Here is a 27,662-nt window from a genome sequence, read left to right on the forward strand (position 1 = left end):
CCGGTACCGAACACTTCCTGAAGGATTGTCCTATCCGTCCTCCCCGCCTGGAAAAACGTACGCTGACTCCGCACAAAGGTGAGACAGTTCTTGATGTCAACTCTGCTTCTCCACGCCTTACTGTGCCTGTGCGGATATCTTCCTCTACCTTCTCCTTCTCTACTATGGCCTTCTTGGATTCCGGATCTGCAGGAAATTTTATTTTGGCCTCTCTCATCAACAGGTTCAACATCCCGGTGACCAGTCTCGCCAGACCCCTCTACATCAATTGTGTTAACAATGAAAGATTGGACTGTACCGTGCGTTACCGCACGGAACCCCTCCTAATGTGCATCGGACCTCATCACGAAAAAATTTAGTTTTTGGTCCTCTCCAATTGCACTTCCGAAATTCTCCTTGGATTACCGTGGCTTCAACGCCATTCCCCAACCCTTGATTGGTCCACAGGAGAGATCAAGAGGTGGGGTACTTCTTGTTTCAAGGACTGTCTTAAACCGGTTCCCAGTACTCCCTGCCGTGACCCTGTGGTTCCCCCTGTAACCGGTCTCCCTAAGGCTTATATGGACTATGCTGACGTATTTTGCAAAAAGCAAGCTGAGACTTTACCCCCTCACAGGCCTTATGACTGTCCTATTGACCTCCTCCCGGGCACTACTCCACCCCGGGGCAGAATTTACCCTCTGTCCGCTCCAGAGACTCTTGCTATGTCTGAATACATCCAGGAAAATTTAAAAAAGGGGTTTATCCGCAAATCCTCCTCTCCTGCCGGAGCTGGATTTTTTTTGTGTGTCCAAAAAAGATGGCTCCCTACGTCCTTGCATTGATTACCGCGGACTTAATAAAATCACGGTAAAGAACCGCTACCCCCTACCTCTTATCTCAGAACTCTTTGATCGCCTTCAAGGTGCCCACATCTTTACCAAACTGGACTTAAGAGGTGCTTATAATCTCATCCGCATCAGGGAGGGGGACGAATGGAAGACTGCATTTAACACCAGAGATGGACACTTTGAGTATCTGGTCATGCCCTTTGGCCTGTGCAACGCCCCTGCCGTCTTCCAAGACTTTGTTAATGAAATTTTTCGTGATCTCTTATATTCCTGTGTTGTTGTGTATCTGGACGATATTCTGATTTTTTCTGCCAACTTAGAAGAACACCGCCAGCATGTCCGCATGGTTCTTCAGAGACTTCGAGACAATCAACTTTATGCCAAAATGGAGAAATGTCTGTTTGAATGTCAATCTCTTCCTTTCCTAGGATACTTGGTCTCTGGCCAGGGATTACAAATGGACCCGGATAAACTCTCTGCCGTCTTAGATTGGCCACGCCCCTCCGGACTCCGTGCTATCCAACGTTTTTTGGGGTTCGCCAATTATTACAGACAATTTATTCCACACTTTTCCACTATTGTGGCTCCTATCGTGGCTTTAACCAAGAAAAATGCCAATCCCAAGTCCTGGTCTCCCCAAGCGGAAGACGCATTTAAACGGCTCAAGTCTGCCTTTTCTTCTGCTCCCGTGCTCTCCAGACCTGACCCATCTAAACCCTTCCTATTGGCGATTAAATTGGCACTTGAGGAATGGAGGCATCTGCTGGAGGGATCAAAATTTCCAGTTATCATTTACACCGATCACAAGAATCTCTCCTATCTCCAGTCTGCCCAACGGCTGAACCCTCGCCAGGCCAGGTGGTCGTTGTTCTTTGCCCGTTTTAACTTTGAAATTAATTTTCGCCCTGCCGACAAGAACATTAGGGCCGATGCCCTCTCTCGTTCCTCGGATGCCTCGGAAGTAGAGGTCTCTCCGCAACACATCATTCCTCCTGACTGTCTGATCTCCACTTCTCCAGCCTCCATCAGGCAAACCCCTCCAGGGAAGACCTTTGTTTCTCCACGCCAACGTCTCGGGATTCTCAAATGGGGTCACTCCTCCCACCTCGCAGGCCATGCGGGCATCAAAAAGTCCTTGCAACTCATCTCTCGTTTCTATTGGTGGCCGACTCTGGAGACGGATGTTGTTGATTTTGTGCGGGCCTGTACTGTCTGTGCCCGGGATAAGACTCCTCGCCAGAAGCCTGCTGGTCTCCTTCATCCTCTGCCTGTCCCCGAACAGCCTTGGTCACTGATTGGTATGGACTTTATTACAGACTTACCCCCATCCCGTGGCAACACTGTTGTTTGGGTGGTCGTTGATCGATTTTCCAAGATGGCACATTTTATTCCTCTTCCTGGTCTTCCTTCAGCGCCTCAGTTGGCAAAACAATTTTTTGTACACATTTTTCGTCTTCACGGTTTGCCCACGCAGATCGTCTCGGATAGAGGCATCCAATTCGTGTCTAAATTCTGGAGGGCCCTCTGTAAACAGCTCAAGATTAAATTAAACTTCTCTTCTTCTTATCATCCCCAATCCAATGGGCAAGTAGAAAGAATTAACCAGGTCCTGGGTGACTATTTACGGCATTTTGTTTCCTCCCGCCAGGATGACTGGGCAGATCTTCTACCATGGGCCGAATTCTCATACAACTTCAGAGTCTCTGAATCTTCTGCTAAGTCCCCATTTTTCGTGGTGTACGGCCGTCACCCTCTTCCCCCCCTCCCTACTCCCTTGCCCTCTGGTTTGCCCGCTGTGGATGAAGTGACTCGTGATCTTTCCACCATATGGAAAGAGACCCAAAATTCTCTTTTACAGGCTTCATCCCGCATGAAAAGGTTTGCCGATAAGAAAAGAAGAACTCCCCCCATTTTTGCTCCCGGAGACAAGGTATGGCTCTCCGCTAAATATGTCCGCTTTCGTGTCCCCAGTTACAAACTGGGACCACGCTATCTTTGTCCTTTCAAAGTCTTGTGCCAGATTAATCCTGTCTCTTACAAACTCCTTCTTCCTCCTTCTCTTCGTATTCCCAATGCCTTCCATGTCTCTCTCCTTAAACCACTCATCATCAACCGTTTCTCTCCCAAACTTGTTTCTCCCACTCCTGTTTCCGGTTCTTCTGACATCTTCTCCGTGAAGGAGATACTGGCCTCCAAGACGGTCAGAGGAAAAAGATTTTTTTTGGTAGATTGGGAGGGCTGTGGTCCAGAAGAGAGATCCTGGGAACCTGAGGACAACATCCTAGACAAAAGTCTGGTCCTCAGGTTCTCAGGCTCCAAGAAGAGGGGGAGACCCAAGGGGGGGGGTACTGTTACGCCGAGCGCTCCGGGTCCCCGCTCCTCCCCGGAGCGCTCGCAACATCCTCGCAATTGCAGCGCCCCGGTCAGACCTGCTGACCGGGTGCACTGCGATACCTCTCCCAACCGGGATGCGATTCGCGATGCAGGTGGCGCCCGCTCGCGATGCGCACCCCGGCTCCCGTACCTGACTCGCTCTCCGTCGGTCCTGTCCCGGCGCGCGCGGCCCCGCTCCTTAGGGCGCGCGCGCGCCGGGTCTCTGCGATTTAAAGGGCCACTGCGCCGCTGATTGGCCCAGTTGGCTTAATTAGTGTGTTCACCTGTGCACTCCCTATTTATACCTCACTTCCCCTGCACTCCCTCGCCGGATCTTATTGCCATTGTGCCAGTGAAAGCGTCTCCTTGTGTGTTCCTAGCCAGTGTTCCAGACCTCCTGTTGTTGCCCCTGACTACGATCCTTGCTGCCTGCCCCGACCTTCTGCTACGTCCGACCTTGCTCTTGTCTACTCCCTTGTACCGCGCCTATCTTCAGCAGTCAGAGAGGTTGAGCCGTTGCTAGTGGATACGACCTGGTTGCTACCGCCGCTGCAAGACCATCCCGCTTTGCGGCGGGCTCTGGTGAATACCAGTAGCAACTTAGAACCGGTCCACCAGCACGGTCCACGCCAATCCCTCTCTGGCACAGAGGATCCACCTCCTGCCAGCCGAATCGTGACAATTGGGCTACCATGGAACATATCAGTACCCTGTGATAACAGCCCTGGGGGGAGGAGCAAGGGCTGATAGAGCTTAAAATCTAACTTTCATTTAAAAAAAACTTTTGACATGCCATAGAGACATAACAAATGTTTTGATTGGCCGGGGTCTGGTGCTGAGACTGATTGCCAGAACTGGCATGAAGAAGCTGGAAGCTTGTTCTCAATGCAGAAGGCTAGACCAGTAAAAAAAAAAACTTTTGGCATGTCTCTATGTCAACACATTTTTTGTAATGACAGTAACACTTGAATGACTAGAATCTGAAATGACTCTCATGCTGGCTGTCGCAGTGGGTTGTTGGCTGATGACAATGAGACAACAGCTGATGACATGTGTAGCGCTCTAGTGCCATCCTCTAAATGTACCATTATATTCATTTGTGCTAAGATATTGTCCAGGAAATTTTTTTTATGTTAAACATAAAAAAGGAAGATATACTCACCTACCCCTACACCTTCCAGGCAATGTTTTCCAGTCTATGCTTATCACTGTATATTGATGGTCTCTGTTGGAGTGTTGCTTCAGCATTCCAAATGACCGTTCAGTCAATAACTGGCTACAGCAGTGTCCTGCCTCAGTATGCGATTGACTGAGCAAGCGATTTCTGCTGAGGCGATGCTTTACTAGGAAGCAGGATAAAGCATTGAGGAGTCGGGACTGGCAGACGTTGTCTGGGGATTTTAGGGGATCAGAGTTGGTGAGTATAGCTACTTTTTATATTTAGCATGCCTCCAGCAAAATATAAAAAAATTATAATAATTTCCAGTTCCCCTAGAAGAATTCAAATGCATTTGGATGGCACACGTGGCTTTATAATCAGAACTTGAATAGTAATAGTCTTTAAGATTTATCATTTACAATAAGCTATGTCAGACAATACTTTGCATAAATCACTGGTGATAACAGATTAGTAGACACATCCTTTTTGCCAATTCTCTTCCATCTTTTTTTCACATAATGGCTAAACATCAGTGTGTTCTAAACATATCTCTGCTTTCTTTTGTAGTGGCTATTCCTAAAAGTCCAGCTCCGGCTGCAGGTATCGCCTCTGGTATATTGCGAGGCCCTAAAACCTTGCTACCTGGTGTTCCAGGGTGTAGACGTCGAAAGCCGGGAAGGAAGAAGGGACAGCTGCCTAAAGCTCTAGCACATCAGTTGACAGGTCAACCCCCAAAACTTTGTGAACCTTTCCGTTTTCCCAAGAAGAGAGGCCCCAAGCCTGGAAGCAAGGTACTTATGCGTAAGATAACACATTTGCAGAAGCTACATCTTATTGGTCACAATTCAACATATTTACAGTATGTCCCATGTCATCAATACCAAGTTGTATCCAATGTATCCTACATTTACCAGTATTATCAATTATATATACACACACATTTATGTGTATATATATATATATAGAGAGAGAGAGAGAGAGAGAGAGAACTTCTGTGCTCATCTACAATCTCTACATTTTTATGCAATAGATTATCACTTGCATGTATGTAACTTACTATTTTCTGCATGTATATCATTTGCTTTATTCTGCTAAAAGTTTCCTAATTTCATGTTTTTATATTTGATTTTGTAACTCTATCTTATTTTATAGCAGAGCTGTTCATAAAACTATTGTTTTTAAACAGAGAAAGCCACGACTTCTGCTAAACCAGGTCCCTACTTCCCCCACAAACAGCACCCCAGAACCAGATACAAGCACTGTACCCCAAGATGCTGCCACCATTCCATGTGCTGCAATGCAGGCACCCACAGGTACTAACATTAGAACATAACAGCTTTTGTCTGTAAATATTTTATGCTGTCTGGGCATGACGGGAGTTGTAGTTTTGCAACAGCTGGAGGTACACTGGTTTTTAAAACACCTTACTCTACTTAGAATACATGCATAGTTATACTTTGTATTGAATCCCATGTTTATTGTGTGCATGTGAAGCCGTGGGTGTTACTCTGTTTGAGGTTGTTTTGTTTATGTGTTATATACAGGGTGTGTTAACAGTATCTTATACACAGAACCTCCACCAAATAATAAATCTATATAATCATATTAAAAGATATGTGACATAGTTTCTAAGGTTGAAAAAAGACAAGTGTCCATCAAGTTCAACCTAAAGCTCTACTGTGTTGATCCAGAGGAAGGCAAAAAAACCTCTGAGGCTGATGCCAATTGCCCCATGACAGAGGAAAAATTCCTTTGCGACCCTATATGGCGCTCAGAATAAATCCCTGGATCAATATTCTATCCTCATAAATCTAGTATCCATAACCTGTAATGTTATTACTCTCTAGAAAAACATCCAGGCCTCCTTGAACTTGTTTATTGAGTCAGACATCACATCATCGTGTGGCAGAAAGTTCCATAGTCTTACTGCTCTTACAGTAAAGAATCTCTGTCTGTCATGCTGGTGGTGATGATATGTAGTACTATTAATTCCCCTGTCGTTCATCAGCCTTATATATTTTTAATTCCCCTGTCCTTCATCAGCCTTATATAGTGACTTACAACTGTGAATTTCTACTGGTGATTTTTTTTCTAGTTTGCATTTATCTCAACAAGAATGGAGATTCTGGCCCTCACCTTGACCGAAAGAAAGTTCAGCACCTTCCAGATCACTTTGGACCAGCACGGGCATCTGTTGTCCTGCAGCAAGCAGTTCAAGCCTGCATAGACTGTGCTTACCATCAGAAAACTGTGTTTAGTTTTCTAAAGCAGGGTCATGGAGGGGAAGTTATTTCTGGTGAGTTCTCCATGATTTTTGACACTAAATTTCATTCATGTTACCACCTACACACTAAACTAGTTGCTTACGAGCTCAATGCAACGTGAGTTAATTCAGCACCTTCTAACAGTGTAATTTTCAATGAGCAGGTGCCAATCTGCTGTTTCTGCAATGGAGAAGCAAACACAAAAAAGGTGTGCCACCCAGCAGGCACTAACAAATATGCAAACATTGAGAATTTGAAAATTTTTACTACTTTAAATGTGAGGTCTAGAAATTAGCGAATTATTGAAAAATTTGATTTGGCCGATTTGCCGGTTTTTCCCCAAATATTTCGTTCGATCCGAATTAATTTGCGGGGAATTGCTATTAAAAACTGCTATTTCCGGGCTACAGAGAGCCTCAACGGGGGCGTAGAACACTTTGCCTTGCCGTAACACGCATAGGGAGTGTGCTGGGTTAGTGAAATAATATTGTTATTCAGTATGACATGCAGATTACAGGCATCGCTTTTAGAATCACTGCCACAAAGCAGCACAATGACAGTGAGTCTGGATGTGGCAGTAGGGTCGGGAGACCATATGGCATCACAATTGAAGAGATTAAAATAAGATTTATTTCTGTAAAATTGTAATTTCTACAACTTAAACTGCCCCCCTTTTAAATCCACCCTTGATGACCTTGTCACATATAATACTACCTCATTTTTGATGACACTTTTATCGCAGAGTTTAGTGATTTTTGAAGTTTGTAATTTTTGCACTTGCATGTTCTGTTATCAGGGCTGTAGCTCCCATGAGGCGATCGCCTCAGGTGCGCTGTTGCAATAGGGTGCAGTGGGCAGGGCTGCATTGGCCCTGGCCATTGCACCTGCTTGCACAGGAAGTCCAGCACACATTACACTGATTCCCAACTGGGGTGCCAGGACACTCTGGTGGGAAATATGGCGGTAACATTTTTTGATTTTCCAGCCCAGGCATGTGCACCTGTGAGTCACAGGCATGCAGGCCGGCCGGGAAGTCTTTGTGCAGTGCCGAGACGGGTGATGCTGCAGCTCCAATCCTCGTGTATCCTCCTCCTCCTGTGAAGCAGCTCTGGACTCTGGATTCTCCCTGGTCCCTAAGCAGAATGATAGGGAAGAAGGGAAGGAGCAGGGGCGGCGCTGACAGAGGCCTACTCAGATACTGAACCCCCACCCTTCTGTCACCCCTCTACACCCCTGTACACCTCTCTACACCCCTTTGTCACCCCTGTCATACCTTTACACCCCTGTTACCCCTGTATGCCTCTCTGTCACCCATGTACACCCCTCTACACCTCTGTCATCCATGTACCCCAGATCTCTACACCCCTCTGACACCCATGTGCACCCCATCTGTTTCCCCTCTGTCTCCCAAGTACACCCCTCTGTCACCCATGTACACCCCTGTCACCCATATACACCCCTCTATCACTCCCGTTCACCTCACTGTCACCCATGGACACCACTCTGCCATTTCTCTACACCTATTCACCCCTGTACTCCTCTACACCTGTAAAAGGGGTGAAACCGGGGCCAAACTACCTACCTACCGGGGGTCCTACATATAGCCAACATATAAAAAATTATTCGGTAAGGTTGTCCCGACAATTTTTTATTTTCTTATTTTTTTCCAAGGGGTGCCCCAAGCCAAAATGGGGGGGAGGGGCGCAATTTTCTGTTCTCGTCTCAGGAGCAAAAAGAGCTAGCTACAGCTCTGTCTGTAATGCACATCATGTAACAATGTTTAGCACTTCTCTGATCGCTGTTATAAGAGCCTTGTAGTTTGCAGACTTTGTTTAAAGATGTTTTATAATTTATGAAAGTGACTTGTAAATTTTTAAATAATATTTAATATAATTTAAATAAATAATTGCTATACATAAAAGCCAGGTAAGAAGTCCAGAATGGAAGGTAACTTTTGTCACTACATTCTCATGGCATGAAGGACATGTTGCGGGGCTTGGAGAATCAATCAGACACCTACCAATCGGATGTGTTCCGGTCTGCACAATGCAAACAGGAACCGGTCGGTGATAGATCACTTTAGGTTGACACGTAGTGACAATGTGAGAAATAGCTTGTGGCTGTGTCGTAGTGGGCATTGGCTGCAGGCAGTATTGTGGTGTAGACAAGTATGGAGTAATTGCTGGAGGCTGGTAGGCTGGAGGCTCATCATCCATATTAGCTGTGCTTGGGATCTTCTGGTCAAACATTTTTTAACATTATCGACCTTACATGTACATTCAGTTCCTCAAATGGAACCATTCTAACTTGCAAGGCTTTTAGGGGGGAACAGCATAGGGCAGAGGCAGTTTGAGGACAGGGACTGCTCCCAGGCCATGAGGAACCCACTGAGGAGTCTGAGGAACCCACTGACTGTTGACTGGGGCTGTCAGAAGTCACTTGGGATAACGTGGATGACAGCAGATGGGTTGCCTGTCGAGACACGACCGCTAGCTCATACCTCAGGCCTCTCGCTGTGATCCTGCTGCCAAGCGCCCCTAGTCTGCTGCAACCGCTACCTGCTCCTTATGAATTTAGGCCTCTGCCACTCCTCTGTGCACGTCCTGTTACTTCTCTGCCTGACATACTTGTACAACAGCTGAGTGCATATATATTACACTTATTATAGGAAAATAAACCCCAGTACGCTTACACCTAAATTAAAAGCAGGTGTGTAGGTATTTATGGCCTTTAACACTAACTGCTTCTATGAGTTTAACAGGAGAAAAAAAGTACAACAGCTGAGTGTGAATATATTGCTCTTATTATAGGAAAATATGCCCCAGTACGGTTACACGTGAATTAGGCATTAAAAGCAGGTGACTAGGTCTTTTAGTGCTCACACTTACTGGCCCCTATTAGCTTTAGAGTAATACACCCCAGTACAGTTGCACTTGCAACATAAAAAAAAAGTGTACTCTCTCGCTCTCTCTCTCTCTCTCTACTGTCCCTGCCTATCTGCCTGCCTGCAGTGATGTGGTCTTGAGGTGAATGGATTCGCCACTGTAAAGATCTTTTTTCTCAGTAACACACAGACACTGTCTGCTCTCTCAGGAAAAAATCCCAGAAATGCCTGTCTGCAGTGGCTGCCGAATATATAGGGCAGTGACATCACAGGGTTGGCTGGCTGCTGAATTTAAGCAAATAAAAAAGGGGGCTATAGATCAGCTCACCAGTATGTCATTCAGGGTAGACGCCAGCACATCTCTCCTCGTGGAAGCAGTCGGATCCAACTCAGGAGCTGTGTCTCCAGGTGCAACAGTAATCAAAGAAGGAAAGTGATCCAGCTCCCAATCCAGTTAAAAGATAGAGCTTTATCCAAACATGTTAAAATCCAGTGGTACAAAAATGAAAATTAGGATAAAACACACAAGGGAAAACGCGTGCGTTTTCCCTTGTGTGTTTTATCCTAATTTTCATTTTTGTACCACTGGATATTAACATGTTTGAATAAAGCTCTATCTGTTAACTGGATTGGGAGCTGGATCACCTTCCTTCTTTGTTGGCTGGCTGCTGATAGGTTGCATGCCACCATGTGATTCAGGGTGATGCCTCCTACCCACGTTCCCAGAATTCCTTGCCCCATGTCCTCACATATGTAGCTGCCATTTTAGATACCCTGGACCGCACATAATGGAGTTTAATGAAGTGATTCCTTTTATCGAATCACGGCGATATTCGGATTCGTTATGAATCAAGTTTTCCGGAAATTCATAACGAATTTGGATTCATCCCGGGACCCCTGGGAATGCCGCTGCAGCACTGCACTATCATTACTGCACAGAGCGAGTTCGCTCTGCGCGTAGTGACGGGCGATACAGGGACCGGAGCATTGTTACATCACGGCTCCGCCCCTCGTGACGTCACGGCCCGCCCTCTCAATACAAGTCTATGGGAGGGGGCGTGGACCACCACGCCCACTGCCGTAGACTTGCATTAAGGGGGCGGGCCGTGATGTCACCAGGGGCGGAGCCATGACGTCACGCTGCTCCGTACCCTGTATCGCCCGTCATTACGCACAGAGCGAACTCGCGCGGTGCCGCAGTGGCGATCCCCGGGGTCCCCAACAGCGGGACCATGGCGATCTGACATCTTATCCCCTATCCTTTGGATAGAGGGATAAGATGTCTAGGGGTGGAGTACCCCTTTAAACAATGTGCTACATGTACATTAGGAGATTTACCCCTGTATTTTCAACCAAGGTCTACAAAATGTTCTCATTATTTTGAATTGTACTGTTGGGCATGATGGCTGCAGCCACCTTGTACACACCTCCCATATGCCTAAGGCTGTTTTTAATAGTATAGTATAAAGTATAGACTGAAGCTAATTTTTATCTATCTTGGGAAAATATTGCAGGCCTTTGGTCAAGAATGTCATGAAGTTTCCCATTTTAGGCCTCATTCATGCCGCTGACATTTTGAATATCGCTTGCAACAGAGTCCCATTGTTTTCAATGGGATTCTGCTGCTCTGTTCAGACTGCGGAATCGCCACAGCAGAATTCTGCTGGTGGAAAGTGTATCCAATTAAACAATGAAGATGATAATTTTTTGAGCAGAGTTATGCTGGGACTTCTTAGCATCTATGGAGATGGCAATATCTGCATAATCCTTCCGCGGATGTATTTGGGGGAGCCTGCTGCAGGCGGGCCTTCAGCCAGTAGAAAGCATGGCTAAACTAGACAATTCCATAGACTTACACTGTAAGTTTGTCTTGCTTAGTGGACTCTTCTCCGAGCTGGCTCTAGGGATCTGTCAGGATCCAGGCACTCAAACCCTGACAAATCAAAACTTTTAATATGTCTCTACAACATGTCAAAAAGTTTTTTGAAGTGACAATGCACATTTAAGCACACGTACAAGACCGTTACCAGTTAAAGGGTAAGGCTATGTGTGCACATCTGTGTTCGAGAATGGTGTCCGTTGTTTTGTAGGAGTTGAGTGGAGGAAAAATTACTGCTTGTCCTAAGTCTTGTGACGCAGATGTGAACAAGCCTGGACATAATTTTTTTTTTATCTTGTAACAGGTAGACTTTTAGTTTAATTTACTTTTGTGTTCGATAATCATTTAGTTTTGATCCATTCATGTAGCTGAACAGATCAGGTTATGAACGAATACTAAACTGATTTTAACTGATGCAATCTGTCCATTTTTCTAAAGGATCCCTCGGAACTGTCTGCCAAAATAACTCACCTTATATATAAGTTTGTATCCATTTTATTGCCACTCTAGACCAGTGACATCATGGTTACCGATTTTCACTGCCCTGGAAAGGAATAATGCCACACTGAGCTTTGAGTGAGCTTACCGCGTCCTCACATTGCATTGTTTGGATATCAGAGCTGATCCTTATCAGTGGTCTCTAGGAAGGGGAATTTTATGGAGCATTTCTCTATTGACTGGGTTCATATAATATTGAAGTGGAGAGGGGTCACTGAAGCATCTTGAACCTACTCTTGAGAAAATACACAGGAAACTGGTCTTAAGGGAATCGAGAGTTGACATAATGACGTAATATTTTCTAAAACATGATTAAGGATTATTGGAGAAACATCTCAGCTTTGGATATAAGCCCAGGAAAGAAGGAACTAAAGGAACTAAAGTCCAATGTTTGCTGAAAGACAGTGTCTCTGTTCCGGACAATTGCTTGTGGGCTCCTATATTTTAACATATGACGAGAGACAATTGATGTTAAAATTGTAACAGTAAATATATCCTTATCCTGTTATGTATCTGCTCTATGTATCTGTGGGTTATCTCCAGGACAGTGATCATTTTGAGCATTTATATATTTGATGCTATATGTAAGATCCCCTGAGGAACCATGCTGATCTGGACGATCTGTATGGGGAAATGCGTTAGGATCGTATATTTAGGATGAACATGGATCTTGTTCTTCTCACGTTCAATACATTATCGTGGTGGAAAATTTTTTCATAGATGGGGTTTATATTCACCCTATCTATGGTACATTGAGAGCGAAATGTGGATCAAACAGTTACATTTTTTGATGTTACATATTAAGTAGATTGACCTGAGAGTGAAGTATACAGTGTAGGGGTGGCCCATGACCCATTATCTGGACCTACCTGACATCATTCATGGATCCCTCAGATGTATAAAGTCTATAGTAGGACCACATATTGATATTGATGGTACAAGAATTAAACAGCTTTATTTATGGCTGCCTGAGTTCAATTATGCATGACTGATACCTACTCTGTTCAATTATGCGTGACTGATACCTACTCTGATAGGACCAATTTAAATAGACCTTAATGGTCCTCTGTAGCATGTTGGGGGAGGGGTTGTATTGTGGAATTTTTTATATCTTTGTAACTCTTATAACGATTTAGATTTCAAAGGGGTACTGTGCCCCTAGACATCTTATCCCCCATATCTAAAGGAGAGGGGATAAGATGTCTGATCACAGGGATCCCGCCGCTGGGGACCCCCGCAATCTCTGCTGTGGCACCCCAGACATCCGTTGCACGGAGCGAACTTCGCACCGTGCCGGATGACTGACATTGCGGGGCGGAGGCTCGTGATGTCACAGCCATGCCCCCTCCCATAGACTTGCATTGAGGGTGCGTGGCGTGACATCACAAGCGGGGCGCGACTGTGACATCATGAGCCTCCGGCACTGCACCCAAACACCGGCGGGACCCGTGCGATCATACATCTTAGCCCTATCCTTTGGTCCTTTGGATAGGGGATTTGATGTCTAGGGGTGGAGTAACCCTTTATGCTTTTGGTGGGTTGTTGTCTTGAGTAATAGCTAGCTGGACTGAGGTGTCAAATTTGTCAGTGATTTGTAAACCTGAGGATGATACATCAGCTGTCTGAACAACTTGCATCTATTTAGCCAATAAAAAAATGTTTAATACAACTACATTCATTGTCTTGGTTAACACAAGACAACACTCAAATAATAATCGAGCAACACTGTGGCCTAAATAACCATGCTATATAGTTTAGCAACCGCCATACACTGCTAAAATGACATACTGCACAGTTCCTAAGCAATAATCCAAGGATGTCCGGTTGTGAGCACCTCTATGTCCTGTTGAATCCAGCTGCTATAACCTCACGTTCATCACTAGGGCAGAAACAGGACATTATTGTAAGTTCCTTACAACACATTGTTGCGTAGAAGAGTTGACAGATCAAAACTAGATAAAACCACTTATGTTCCATATCTGGATTATACTCCGACCGAGTGATCTCTCTCTCCTTTGCCTACAATATGTTCTGTGAAGTTGGTGTTCATATGCATTGAATGGAGCCCAGGAATATAGAACCACATAGAATGTTTAGAAATGTCCAACATGTTTGATCTAGGGTTGACTGGTGACTGAGAGTTCTGAAATGTAAATGTGATTTTTTACCGTATTATTTTTGCAGCGGTATTTGAGAGGGAGCAGCACACACTGAACCTCCCAGCAGTAAACAGTATTGTGTACGTTCTTCGCTTTCTGGAGAAGCTTTGCCGGAACCTGCGTAGCGACAACTTATTTGGAAACCAGCCCTTCACTCAGAATCCTGCACCACAGGCAGGATCCTATGAGAATGACCGGTATTTAACAGGTACTAAAGTGAACTTTTATGGTGTATGGAATGTGTAGTTTTAGCAATTTACAAAACCTCCTCTTGTACAGTGCTTTTGACACCATTTTCTTATTTCTTAGAAAGGTGTAATTTTGAAGGCAGTGTCCATGGTCCTGGTAGAGGATCCAAGAGATACTCTCAAGAAATACCTCCATATAATGCCCCTCTGTGTCCCAAAGTACCAAAGAATGATTGCCATGCATCAGAAGGTAAGCTTGGAAAGCTGATTTAGCCCTTATCACACTGTGCCAGACATTTACAGATTTAGAGCTTGCACAGCACTATACAAGCGTGGCACGGAGATGGCACAGCTGCATGAGCTCTACCCACACCACCTGCAGCAGGAAATTACAGTTAACGCCCTGCAGTCAACTCCGATCGTGGTTATTTTACTCATCAGATGCAGCGGTCAATACTGACAGTGGCAACATAAGGGTTTTATAGAGGGTATGGGCTCCCTCTGCAAGCCTATAAACACCCCCACCTCCACTGATGGGTTGCTATGTAGCCAGACTATAAAACACTAACAGGGATAAAACACTGCAATACAGAGGAATTGCATTGTGTTTTGTATGCGATTGCTTACATAATGGGGCTAATAAGACATGTGAAAAGAATTTAAATAGGATTTTTTTATCTTTTTTATTTAGTAACCTAAACTTCACCTGAAAAGCTGATATGTTATTTATGGCAAAATAGATGTTTTTAATAGTAACCCCATCCTCAAAAACCCTAAATAAAAAGTAACAAAGTCCTATGTACTTCTAAATTGTACCAATGAAAACTACAATTTGCTTTGCAAAAACAAGCCTGTGTATCATGCTGTCACACATAACAAATAATGGTACAGGGCTGGGATTGAGGCAACACACACAAACATTTTTTTTATTAAAAAGTAGTGAGACTAGGCACTGCTAGAGTTAAACAAGATGGTAAATCACTAACTCTAATGAAACTACTATTGAAATTTCTCAATCAGGTGGAATATGGGGTGCTCAATGCTATATTTCAAAGACATGCAATTACGTAGATACTGAAAAAAATGAAGTATGGCACTAACCATTATTCATTTCCATAATGTCCGTATATGTTTAAAGTTGCAAACATGGGATACATCTGTGGTGAGGGTGTGATACAGGGCAGATGGCATTAACCCCTTGTGTTTGTGACGCCAGGGCGTGGTTTATCCTCTACACCACCCAAAGGAATACCGCTGGATCCTGGGCAAGGCACAGGGGCAAGTAATTACTTTGACGCCAAGTTACGGAACAATGGCAGCTTTACTGAGTCAGACAGATGTAACAGTGTATACAGCTTGGCTAGGCCCACTTCAGAGACCTCAGGGTTTGCTGGGACTTATAGTGGACTTGGACAATGTGGATGCAGGCCACGCTGACTTGAGACAGGATGACTTGGACTGACTTGACTATGACAGACTATCACTGACTTCACCCCTTCTGTAGCTTACCAGACTTTGACTTGACCTGTGGGGCAATGGACTTGAGAATCCATGGCTGCTTGACTGACTTTAGGCCTCCTCTGGACTCCAGACACATACCTAGGACTTGACCTTACTGCAACTCAGTATAAAAGAACATAAGAGAGCGAGCTAGCTCCACCAAGGGCTTATATGGGGAGACTAGTAGGGGTCCCATAGGTCACCCTTAGGTCACATGGTCACTGATACCTCACTGAGTTACAATCACATGACAACAGGTCTTAAAGCTTTAACACATTTTATGTACATCATATGGTATAACATAGGCATTTAAAGAATAGCTCCCACCATCCTTTTTTTTTCTTTCTGTCCCTGCCTATTGACCATCTATCCCTAACCCCCTCCCTGCCTTAATTTTTTTTTTACTATATTAAAAATGGCTTTTTATCTGCCTGGTAGTGTTCTCACTACCAGGCAGACTTCCCCAGCAGGCTCGACGTCACTGATGCCTGCTGGGGCCGACACTTCCGCCCTTAGTTCACCTGTACAAGGTGCCTCCAGCTGTTTCACCACTACAACTCCCAGCTTGCCCTGACATCTATTGGCTGTCAGGGCATGCTGGGAGTTGTAGTGATGAAACAGCTGGAGGCACCCTGTGTTGAAAACAATAAGTTAGGGGCTACCCCGTTCCTTCCCCTCCGAAAACCCCGATCTCCCCCAACCCCCATGTTAAAAACCCTGAACTCCACTGTCCCCCAACCCCTGTGTTAAAAACTCTGAACCCTGCTCTCCCCAAGACATACCCTAGAGTCCTGCAGAGTCTTGAGGCAGCATAAGCAGCGTGTAAATGCTGGGAGGCGGGGCCGGTGTGTGAGGTCAGGGAGCCAATGTGCCCTCAGCACTCGCTCCGGCGTGTCTGATTGACAGGCAGGGAGCGAGCGCAGGCTGAATGAATTTGGAGCGATTGCCCGGCCGGCATCGGTCCAAATTCAAGCGTGACGTCACGCCAGGCTGCAGCCGGCCACTAGGAGGGAGACCCCTAGTGGCCGGTTTTCAAACGTAAGTTAAAACATATTAATAAAAAATAAAAAATATAATGAAAATATATTAGAGATAAGTTGTAGTACATATGTAGGGGTCACTGTATGGAGTCTGCCAGACAGGGCAGCTAGGGTACAGGGGTGCAACTCCTGTACTGGGCCACCACACATCTGACCACAAATGCCAGAGAGATTGTGCAGGTGTTGGGGTGAGGTTAGACGATGAAGTGTCAGTAAACGTGAAACGTAGGTCAACTTACCTCATCTCGGCACCAGCACGCTCTCCCTGGAGGTTGTGATGAGATGTATCCGATGTTTTCAACTTTATAATAAACATACGGATGTTATGGATATGAATAGTGGTGAATGCCATGCTTTCATTTTCTTCAGTATCTACAAAAAAATTATATTGTAAAGAAAATATGGCTTTTGAAATATGCAGATGAAAAAAAAAAAAAAAACTAGCCAGGTACCTAAAAAATAAGAAATGATATTTGCTATATGCATAGTATAAACTGCAGTAATGTTACAATCTCTTTTGTTACAACGTTTCTATTGCTGCAGGAGAAACATTCTTGAACGATGCTGGACTCCCAGGGTCAATGGAGCAGCGCCTGGGTCCTGCAGAATCTCCTTGTAGCCCAAACACATGTAGAGTCCCTAAGGAATATCGGCCTCCTTCCTTTCGGAGTCACCACCAGCCTAGCAGCCTGTCTCAAGGAACTGTACGCCGGTTGAGCTCAGGTGGTGAGTATAAAACAGTTTCACAATCCATTTTTGAGTGTTCCCCAGTTGTCAATCCCCCTGTATGGCATCGATCTGCCTTAATAAGGTATGTGAAGAAATGTTAGTTAGAAATTTTAATCTTAGTGAGATAACCCTTTAAAGCTTATTATTTTTTCTGGTATCGGAAATAGGACATAATATTCTAGGCACATTATTGCTGTTTACTTTGAATTATAAACATTTGTTAAAGGGGTACTTACCCTTAGACATTTTAGCCCCTAACGAAAGCACCTATCCTGGGGTTGCCTATGTTTGAAAGCAAATAGAGATGAGCGAACTTACAGTAAATTCGATTCGTCACAAACTTCTCGGCTCGGCAGTTGATAACTTATCCGGCATAAATGAGTTCAGCTTTCAGGTGCTCCGGTGGGCTGGAAAAGGTGGATACAGTCCTAGGAAAGAGTCTCCAGCCCACCGGAGCACCTGAAAGCACCTGAAAGCTGAACTGGTTGTGACGAGCAGCACCAGTTTACTGTGTGGCCATTTCCTATTAAACTGACTTGCATGTTGTCAGCTCTTTTTTTATTGATAAAGTGAAAATGCAGCCAAGGGGTATACATTTTGTATATATTTTTTTTTTGTTTGTTTCTAATATGGGTGACCCATCTACCCTTAATCTGCTTTATAAAGTTGGCAGTATATGTAAAGATACCCTCCCCAGATGAATGACTGCTACAATTATAAGTGATCTGTCTGAGATTTGGAAATAGATCCTTGTGAACCTTACTTTGGGGACCCTGTGGCTGGCTCTGTGCTGGTTATCTTCCTTCTCAGTGGCGCACCTCCATCTCTCACACTGCCATGCTCAAGGGAGTTCAGGTTTAGTCACGTCTATGTGATAACAGAGTGTGCAGCCAGTAATAACGATCTCCAGATAAGAGGCCTGAAGACACCGGACTCCAACCTGTTGCTGTTCGGCAGAGAGCACAGCTGATCTGTGATGTGCTAGAGTTTAGGATCCCATAGAAACAAAGCTCCCTGCACTCATCACAAAGATCAGTAGAGGGAAAGGGATAGAGAGAACTGCACTGTTTGCAATCCGTGGGCAAGCAAACGATTTAGTACTGCTTTGCCCCGTCATTGCCCAGTGAGACTCCATGCCAGAAGCTAAAGTCAGAGCATGAAGTGACAGTGGACCAGGATGAGCTGCTCACTGCACAGTCCACCCTCCTGCACTTCTCTTCTCAGTCGGACTGTGGGCCACACATAGTACTGCATTAATGGGTCTGTGTGGCCCATCAGTGCTGCCACAGGCAGAAGCAAATAGTGTAGTAGCAACTACGACCCTTTCCACCTCTATAGCTACGCTACTGTGTGCCGGTTTAGCATGTCATCACTCCAGAAAAGTAAAGAAAGACAGGTGGGGACTTCTTGAGGACTAGCACTACAGCAGCAGGGGATTTAAAAGGTTACTATCATTGAAAACAACTTTTGACATGTTGCCCAGACAGCCGTCACGCTTCCTTCCATAGATATGAATGGAGGGGGTGTGGCCTTGACATCACGTCTTGGGAGCGTGCCTGGCACAGAATGGCAGGGGCTGCACAGAGATCGCAGGGGTCCCGCCACTGGATAGTGGATAAGATGTCTAAGGCTGGAATACCCCTTTAATGTTGGAAGAAGACTATGATATAGTGGGGATAAGTGAGACATTGCTGGATCTAAGCTATGGCTGGGCAGCTTATTTGCATAGGAAAGAGGAAAGGCTTTGCAACTCTGTGGTGCCACTTCATCTTATAAGGTGGGGCCTCGGTGCAGTGAAGGTTACTGTGATATGGGTTATTTAGCTTATATGATACTCTTTGTACTATTGTACCATTATTAGGGTACGTTCACACGAGCGGATCCCCAGCACATATTACGCTGCGGATCCACCGCTGAAGGACCGCTGTATTCTGCCTTTACAAGGGCCTGCTCGGAGCAGCAAACCGCCGCTATGAGCAGACACACTACAATGTGCGAGTCGCCGCGCGCATGCGCAGTATACTCGCACATCGCGGCTGCTCTCGTCCTAGCTCAGGGAGCAGGGGGAGCAGCCGTGATGTGTGAGAGTACACCGAGCATGCGCGGCAACTCACACATCGCAGCAGTGTGTCTGCATCTAAAGACACCCTGTAGGGCTCCTTCAGTGGCGGATCTGCAGCGTAACATACGCTGTGGATCCGCTCGTCTGAACGTACCCTTATAAAGGAAAAAATATGTATTGCTGATTGCCGTGATATTGCCCATGGTCTGTACATCATTACTTATTACCTTCTATGTACACATAGGTTTTCAACATACATTGCTTGATACTGCCTGTTTTTAAATGGTTTTAATGTATCTGATTATGTACTAAGAAAGTCCATTACTTTTCTGACTTAGATTTTTGGGCAGAAAACCTACTAATAAAACAGATATATGATGCAGCAAAGCAGAGCGATGTGGGACTTTAACTTCCCCTATAGAAACCTGCATGTCCATGAAACTAAACTGGCTTTTAGCAATAATAAAAGATTATTACCTTTCACAACTAGTGGCCAACTAGAGAGATGGGAGCAGACTGTTAAGAAGTCCTAATACTAACCAATAGGCCAGACAGTATATGAAAATTAGAGGTAGGGGGTCACCTAGGTAATAGTGCTCCTTTCTGACCACTCTGCCATAAAGCTTATATTGGGAAGTGCTGCAGTGATGGTTGACCTTCTGGAAATTTCTCCCTTCTGCACGCAGGATCTCTGGCGCTGAGCAAGACCACTGAGTTCTTGGTGATCTCTCTTACCAAGACCAAAGCTTTAGTCACACCTGTATACAAATAACATCACCTGGAAGCCAAATAATTCAAAGAGACTAGATGCACAAAGAAAACCCTGTACTGGAATTTGAACTTTATAGAAACCACAAGGGGTACTCCGGTGGAAAACATTTTTTTTTTTTAAATCAACTGGTGCCAGAAAGTTAAACAGATTTGTAAATTACTTCTATATAAAAATCCTAATCCTTCCAGTACATATCAGCTGCTGTATGCTCCAGAGGAAGTTCTTTTCTTTTTGAATTTCTTTTCAGTCTGATCACAGTGCTCTCTGCTGACACCTCTGTCCATGTCAGGAACTTTCCAAAGAAGTAGCAAATTCCCATAGCAAACCTCTCCTGCTCTGGACAGTTTCTGACATGGACAGATGTGTCAGGAGAGAACTGTGGTCAGACTGAAAATAAATTAATCTGTAGTATACAGCAGTTTAGTGCTGGAAGGATTAAGATTTTAAATAGAAGCCATTTACAAATCTGGAGCCAATTGTTTTCAACCGGAGTACCCCTTTAAAGATATGCCTGCATTTTATATGTTTTAAACTAATTTGTAATTCTCAAAATATAGGTAACATGTAATGGTGCATACTTTTTTTTTTTTTTTTTTTAAGTGCATGACTTGATTTGCTTTTACTCTGGACGACTTATCAAAATTTCTATCCTCCATTTATTTTTTGGGGGGACACTCTCCACTCTCTTCTAACTGCACATGTATATAGGATGATTTACACCAGTTTCTTTTATCCCAGATTCTGAGAGGGGTGCAAATAGTCGGCCGGGATCTCGTGACCCATCTTTATGGAACATGGAAGATGTTATGCAATTTATCAGAGAAGCAGACCCACAGCTAGGATCACATGCTGAGCTCTTCCGTAAACATGTAAGTTTTGTGAATATAGAAGCAGAAAAATGTGAAGTAGCTCCTAATTTTATGTAATGATCACATGTTTTATATAGAAACTGTCCTATACTCTGGTGTGAAATAGAATTTGTGTATCCAGTCTTGCTGTATTATTCTCTTTTCTCCTTATCAGTATAAAGTGTAATTTTCCAATCTACACAAAAGACATTGGATTACACTGTAACTTGCTCATACTCGCTGGTGTCTTCATAGGGAAGATACAGAATGAAGGATATGGAGTATTAGTGACTGTAAAGATGGGTGTCAAGCCACCTGCAATTTATATAGACAAGATACTTGGGAAAGCTGGGCCCAAACAGCCCAGATGTACTAACATATGCAAAAGATATTTGTGTAAAAAATTCTGTACAATGTAATTTTCCATTATTTCTGCTGACTCTAAGTGCACTAGAAAAGAAGTGGGATAGGCCAGTCACTGCTTCTCCAGAGTCTATATCAGATGTCTTCAAAATGTTGCATCAGTTGCACATTTCTCACGATCCACGACACTCATGTCAGTAGAGAGACTCGGGTCCCAATACATGGCTATTCCATAGGTACTTCATTTGGTATCATGTTGTCTTCTGGAATTATCTTTCACAAAAATACCTATTGAAGGCTGGGTTCACATCACATTTTAAGCAATACAGGACGGCATACAACTAGGGGGAGCTAAAACCGGGCGCTCCCGTATCCCTGCCGTATGCGACCCCTATTTAATGTATTTCAATGAGCCGACCGGAGTGAAATGCTGACTCCAGTCGGCTCATTTTTGCCCCGTGTGCGGTTTTCCCACCGGACCTAAAACCGTGGTAGACCAAACATATATTTACCCAGCAACATTTCTTTTTATCATAGGATTTCAGTATATTATGTTTTTTTTTTTTTTAACTAGTGATAAGTCACCTGATCATTTCCCTTTTTAATGTTCTCTTAAAGGCAAAAATGAGCCGACGATCCGCGCGTCGATCCGGTCGGCTCATTGAAATACATTACATACGAGCCGCATACGGCAGGGATACGGGAGCACCCAGTTTTAGCTCCCCCCAGCCGTATGTGGTCCCATATTGCCTAAAATGTGATGTGAACCCAGCCTTATACATCATGCAATGAAACAAACCAGTCAGTGATAAACAATCAAATTAAAGATGTACTTGGAGACTCAGGTGACACAGCTTCAACTTTCATATTTTGGACATATCATGTAAAGAGAACGATCATTAGACAAAGACTGAGACAAAATGCTAGAAATGAAGACCTGCCACACCATATACTGACACTATAACAACCGCTGTGAGTATAAGGCTATACACGCTCAACCATCCAACCTCAGACAGAACACGCTACAAGGAAGCTATCCAATGGGTCTTCATAAGTCAACGACTTAACAGCATTTTTTCCAAATGATAAGCAAGGGACATGACATTCATTTGCATGAATCAGGAAAAACAAAACAAAAACATAGACACACAAGTACAGTATGGGTGTCATATGACATCTGTATTACACAGCTCCATAACACAGTATGAGACACAAGCCCTTAGATGGAGAGCTAGCAATGAAACTAAAGCAAGCAATGACATTGTCCTGCCTGTTGGGCTTCCATATTTACCACCATTGTCATTATATATATATATATATATATATATATATATATATATACACGGTATATATATATAAATACGGTATATATATATATATACGGTATATATATATATATATATATATATATATCCCAAGTCTCCACTCTATAAGCCAGGGTGGAGTACCACCATGCAGTACTACATTTCCCCTACAGTAGGTGCTATACTATCCAGTCCTCAGTTGGCAAAAAGTATTGTGGCGTGCCACCAGCTTCTAGGGCAGTGGTCTCAAACTATGGGCCTCTAGATGTTGCAAAACTTCAACTCACGGCATGCCCGGACAGCCGTTGGCTGTCCGGGCATGCCGTGAGTTGAAGTTTTGCAACATCTGGAAGGCCACAGTTTGAGATCATTGTTATAGGGGATAGCAACTTCCCACGTACCCACCTTGACTTCCGACATTGATTTCCGATTTGGCACAAGAGAATGTCTCTAAAGAGGAGGCAGTTTTTGAAAGTATGTTCTTGGTCAGCAGGAGTTTCTACTGAATCTAGAGTACTTGAAAGGGCAATTTGTACCTCACAGTTTGAAAAGCACTGATCTAGATCTCCAATAAATATCTAAATAAAGGGATTATGTTACAGACGGATATAATTAAAGGGTTACTCCGGTGGAAAATAATTTACTTTAAATCAACTGGTGCCAGAAAGTTGTACAGATTTGAAAATTACCTTTATTAAAAAAAAAATCTTAATCCTTCCAGTATTTATCAGCTGCTGTATACTACTGAGAAAGTTACTTTCTTTTTTAATTTCTTTTCTGTCTGACCACAGTACTTTCTGCTGACACCTCTGTCCATGTCAGGAACTTTCCAGAGCAGGAGAGGTTTGCTATGGGGATTTGCTCCTGCTCTGGACTGTTCCTGACACGGACAGAGGTGTCAGCAGAGAGCACTGTGGACAGAAAGAAAATAACTTTCTCTGTAGTATACAGCAGCTGATAAGTACTGGAAAGATTAAAGGGGAACTCCCGTGGAAAACTTTTTTGTTTTCAAATCAACTGGTGTCAGAAAGTTAAACAGATTTGTAAATCACTTCTATTAAAAAAATCTTAATCCTTCCAGTACTTTTTAGGGGCTGTATACTAAAAAGAAATCCAAAAAAGAAATGCATTTCCTCTGAAGTCATGACCACAGTGCTCTCTGCTGACCTCTGCTGTCCATTTTAGGAACTGTCCAGAGCAGCATATGTTTGCTATGGGGATTTTTTCCTGCTCTAGACATTTCCTAAAATAGACAGCAGAGGTCAGCAGAGAGCACTGTGGTCATGACATCAGAGGAAATGCATTTCTTTTTTGGATTTCTCTTTAGTATACAGCCCCTAAAAAGTACTGAAAGGATTAACATTTTTTAATAGAAGGGATTTACAAATCTGTTTAACTTTCTGGCACCAGTTGATTTATATAAAAAAAATAAAATACAAAAAAAGGTTTCCACGGGAGTGCCCCTTTAAGATTTTTTTAATAGAAGTAATTTACAAATCTGTATAACTTTCTGGCACCAGTTGATTGAAAATAAACTGTTTTCCACCAGAGTACCCCTTTAATAAGCTATCCTAATATCTTTTATCTATATTTTCTTTCCTACAGGAAATTGATGGAAAAGCCTTGCTCTTGCTGCGAAGTGATGTTATGATGAAATATATGGGTCTGAAGTTGGGTCCTGCTCTAAAGCTGTCTCACCACATAGATAAACTGAAGCAAGGGAAGTTCTGACCAAGACGTTTTGTCCAGCTGGCACAGACCTTTAAATGATCATGCATTGGACTCTGATGTCTCAGTAACTTCGCAAAAAAAGTCACCATGAGAGGACTATGGCTCAAAGCCCCGGAGGCCCCATTCTGGGGGTTTATGTATGTTGCTGACAACTGAAACGTTTCTTACCAATAAGAATTTCTCCAATCTGTGAACTTGTCCTTGATATTTCACAATAAGGGGAGCAGAAAGATGAAGGCATTACATTTAAATTGGGCTGTAGGTTATCCTACTCCCTTATGTACTTTGAATTAATCCAAACAATACTTTTCTTATCTTATATAGCACTGGCAGTGCACACAGCGCTGTACCTTGTAGAATAAAAGAGGCACAATGAATTATTGGCCACAAAAGCTTGCAATCTGATGACTGGTTGGAGTTACTTGGGATCTGTTGTACATAATCTTGTACATGGGGAATAAAGGTGTCATCCAATTTCTAATATCAGAATTATATTAATAATAAATTCGGCAAACTTGCCTAAGCATTGGTAATAAATACCCTTCCATTGTACGTTGCATCTCTTCCGAACAAGAAAGCTACAAAATATCTATGTGTTTGAGAAAAAACACCCATGCATTAAAGGATATCCCCCTCTTGAGAATTTTTTGTTTTTGTTTTACCAATGCATCCAAGATTTAAAAAAAAAATTAAAAAAAATCAGCTTGCAAGGAAGCAGCTTTTCAGTTTTTTTTTTTTTTTTTTGCAAGCTGTAGAGAGAGTTGCCTGAGCACTTTTCCCAGCTCTGTGTGTGGAACAATAGATGGTCTCCCTACCAATGTCTCTATAACATGTCAAAAGTGACCATGACCATGTAAAGCCTATCATTTTGTATGGAGACCAATATGTCTCGTTTAGATATGTACATTTTCTGGAAAGTTCCAGGCCATGGAAAAAAAGACTGTTTTCTTTTCAAGGAAAAAAACAAACATTTTTGGAAAGATTAAAAAAATGCAGAGTTGAGTAGTTTTACAAATTTAAAATAATTTCAGAGCTGGATGTTGGTTTTACCATTTTACTGAGAGGAGGAAAAGAAAAACCAATTCACTAGTCAGCTAGATGCAGAAAACAGGTAAACAGGCTATCTGTGATGGGGAAGAGCCTTATCTGTGATGGGGAAGAACCTTATCTGTGATGGGGAGAAACTTATCTGTGATGGGGGAGAACCTTATCTGTGATGGGGAAGAACCTTATCTGTGATGGGGGAGAACCTTATCTGTGATGGGGAGAACCTTATCTGTGATGGGGGAGAACCTTATCTGTGATGGAGGAGAACCTTATCTGTGATGGAGGAGAACCTTATCTGTGATGGGGGAGAACCTTATTTGTGATGGGGGAGAACATTATCTGTGATGGGGGAGAACCTTATCTGTGTTGGGGAGAACCTTATCTGTGATGGGGGAGAACATTATCTGTGATGGAGGAGAATCTTATCTGTGATGGGGGAGAACCTTATTTGTGATGGGGGAGAACATTATCTGTGATGAAGGAGAACATTATCTGTGATGGAGGAGAACCTTATTCGTGATGGGGGAGAACATTATCTGTGATGGGGGAGAACATTATCTGTGATGGAGGAGAACCTTATCTGTGATGGAAGGGAGAACATTATCTGTGATGGTGGAAGAACATTATCTGTGATGTGGGAGAACATTATGGGTGATGGGGCAAAACATTAATAGGAATCGGTTACATAAACATCAACTACTGTAACATCAACATGATGGAGCGCAACCACAACCAAACTAAACTGAAACCTTTTTCCCTGCAGTGCCCTAGAGAGAGAAATGCACATTGCTCTTTAAAAATTGCATTCTCAGTGTGAATTGTATTCCAGGATTTGCTTGTTTTCAGGAGAGACTGGAAAACTTACAAAAATTCTCAGATGTTGTTCATAAAGGTCTAAATGTTATATAGTTTTAAAACCATATTATTTATTATTATAAAATAACAGATTTATCATTATAAAAGAACAACTCTATTTTTTTTTCCGGAAATGAAAACACAAAACAGCTTTGGAGAAAAATGGGGAAAACGTTTGAGGGCCTTTTTTAATGAGACAAGTTGTATTTTTACCATATAATGCATTGAAAAACCAAAAGTGGAATAGAAAAAAAATGCAATTCTGATATTTTATATGGGCTTGGTTTTTATGGTGCTTTCTCTGCACTAAAAATTACATGTTAACTATGTTTATTATGCAGGTGAGTACTATAACAGCAATATCCATATTTACAGTATATAGTTTTACTACTCAATGCTTTGCATTGCCATATTCTGACTTTTAACATTTTATAATTTTTTAATCCAAGCTTTTATTGGAACCTGTTTGGGGATATATATATATATATATATATATATATATATATATAGATATATATATATATATATATATATATATATATATATATATATATATCTATATATATATATATATATATATATATATATATATATATAGCTTTCTCATAATTCTTGCATTGAGTATTTTTTTCTTTACACTGTTCACCATGCAGGACAAATAATGACATGCAGCAATACCTATTACCGTATATACTCGAGTATAGGCCGAGTTTTTCAGCACGATTTTTCGTGCTGAAAACACCCCCTCGGCTTATACTCGAGTGAACTCCCCCACCCGCAGTGGTCTTCAACCTGCGGACCTCCAGAGGTTTCAAAACTACAACTCCCAGCAAGCCCGGGCAGCCATCGGCTGTCCGGGCTTGCTGGGAGTTGTAGTTTTGAAACCTCCGGAGGTCCGCAGGTTGAAGACCACTGCGGCCTTCAACATCATCCAGCCCCCTCTCACCCCCTTTAGTTCTGAGTACTCACCTCCGCTCGGCGCTGGTCCGGTCCTGCAGGGCTGTCCGGTGAGGAGGTGGTCCGGTGAGGAGGTGGTCCGGGCTGCTATCTTCACCGGGGAGGCCTCTTCTAAGCGCTTCGGGCCCGGCCTCAGAATAGTCACGTTGCCTTGACAACGACGCAGATACGTCGTTGTTAAGGCAACGGCTCTATTCCGGGCCGGAAGCGCGGAGAAGAG

At 43.4% G+C, this 27,662-nt stretch overlaps 1 protein-coding gene across 3 annotated transcripts in view; it reads left to right on the forward strand.

Annotated features, from left to right (window-relative positions):
- Nucleotides 1–24,985, forward strand: part of SCMH1 (Scm polycomb group protein homolog 1) — a 78,129-nt gene extending 53,144 nt beyond the window's left edge. For all 3 annotated transcript variants that reach the window (XM_056557326.1, XM_056557327.1, XM_056557328.1), the window contains 8 exons: nt 4,930–5,153; nt 5,549–5,675; nt 6,458–6,658; nt 14,072–14,254; nt 14,356–14,484; nt 17,318–17,500; nt 21,076–21,206; nt 24,458–24,985. In XM_056557326.1, coding sequence (XP_056413301.1) covers nt 4,930–5,153; nt 5,549–5,675; nt 6,458–6,658; nt 14,072–14,254; nt 14,356–14,484; nt 17,318–17,500; nt 21,076–21,206; nt 24,458–24,583 — 1,304 coding nt within the window. In that variant the 3' untranslated portion in view covers nt 24,584–24,985. The remainder of the gene's footprint in view (nt 1–4,929; nt 5,154–5,548; nt 5,676–6,457; nt 6,659–14,071; nt 14,255–14,355; nt 14,485–17,317; nt 17,501–21,075; nt 21,207–24,457) is intronic.
- The last annotated feature ends 2,677 nt before the right edge of the window (nt 24,986–27,662 follow it).

Source organism: Hyla sarda, chromosome 2 (assembly GCF_029499605.1).
Source record: "Hyla sarda isolate aHylSar1 chromosome 2, aHylSar1.hap1, whole genome shotgun sequence".
Taxonomy (NCBI): Eukaryota; Metazoa; Chordata; class Amphibia; order Anura; family Hylidae; genus Hyla; species Hyla sarda.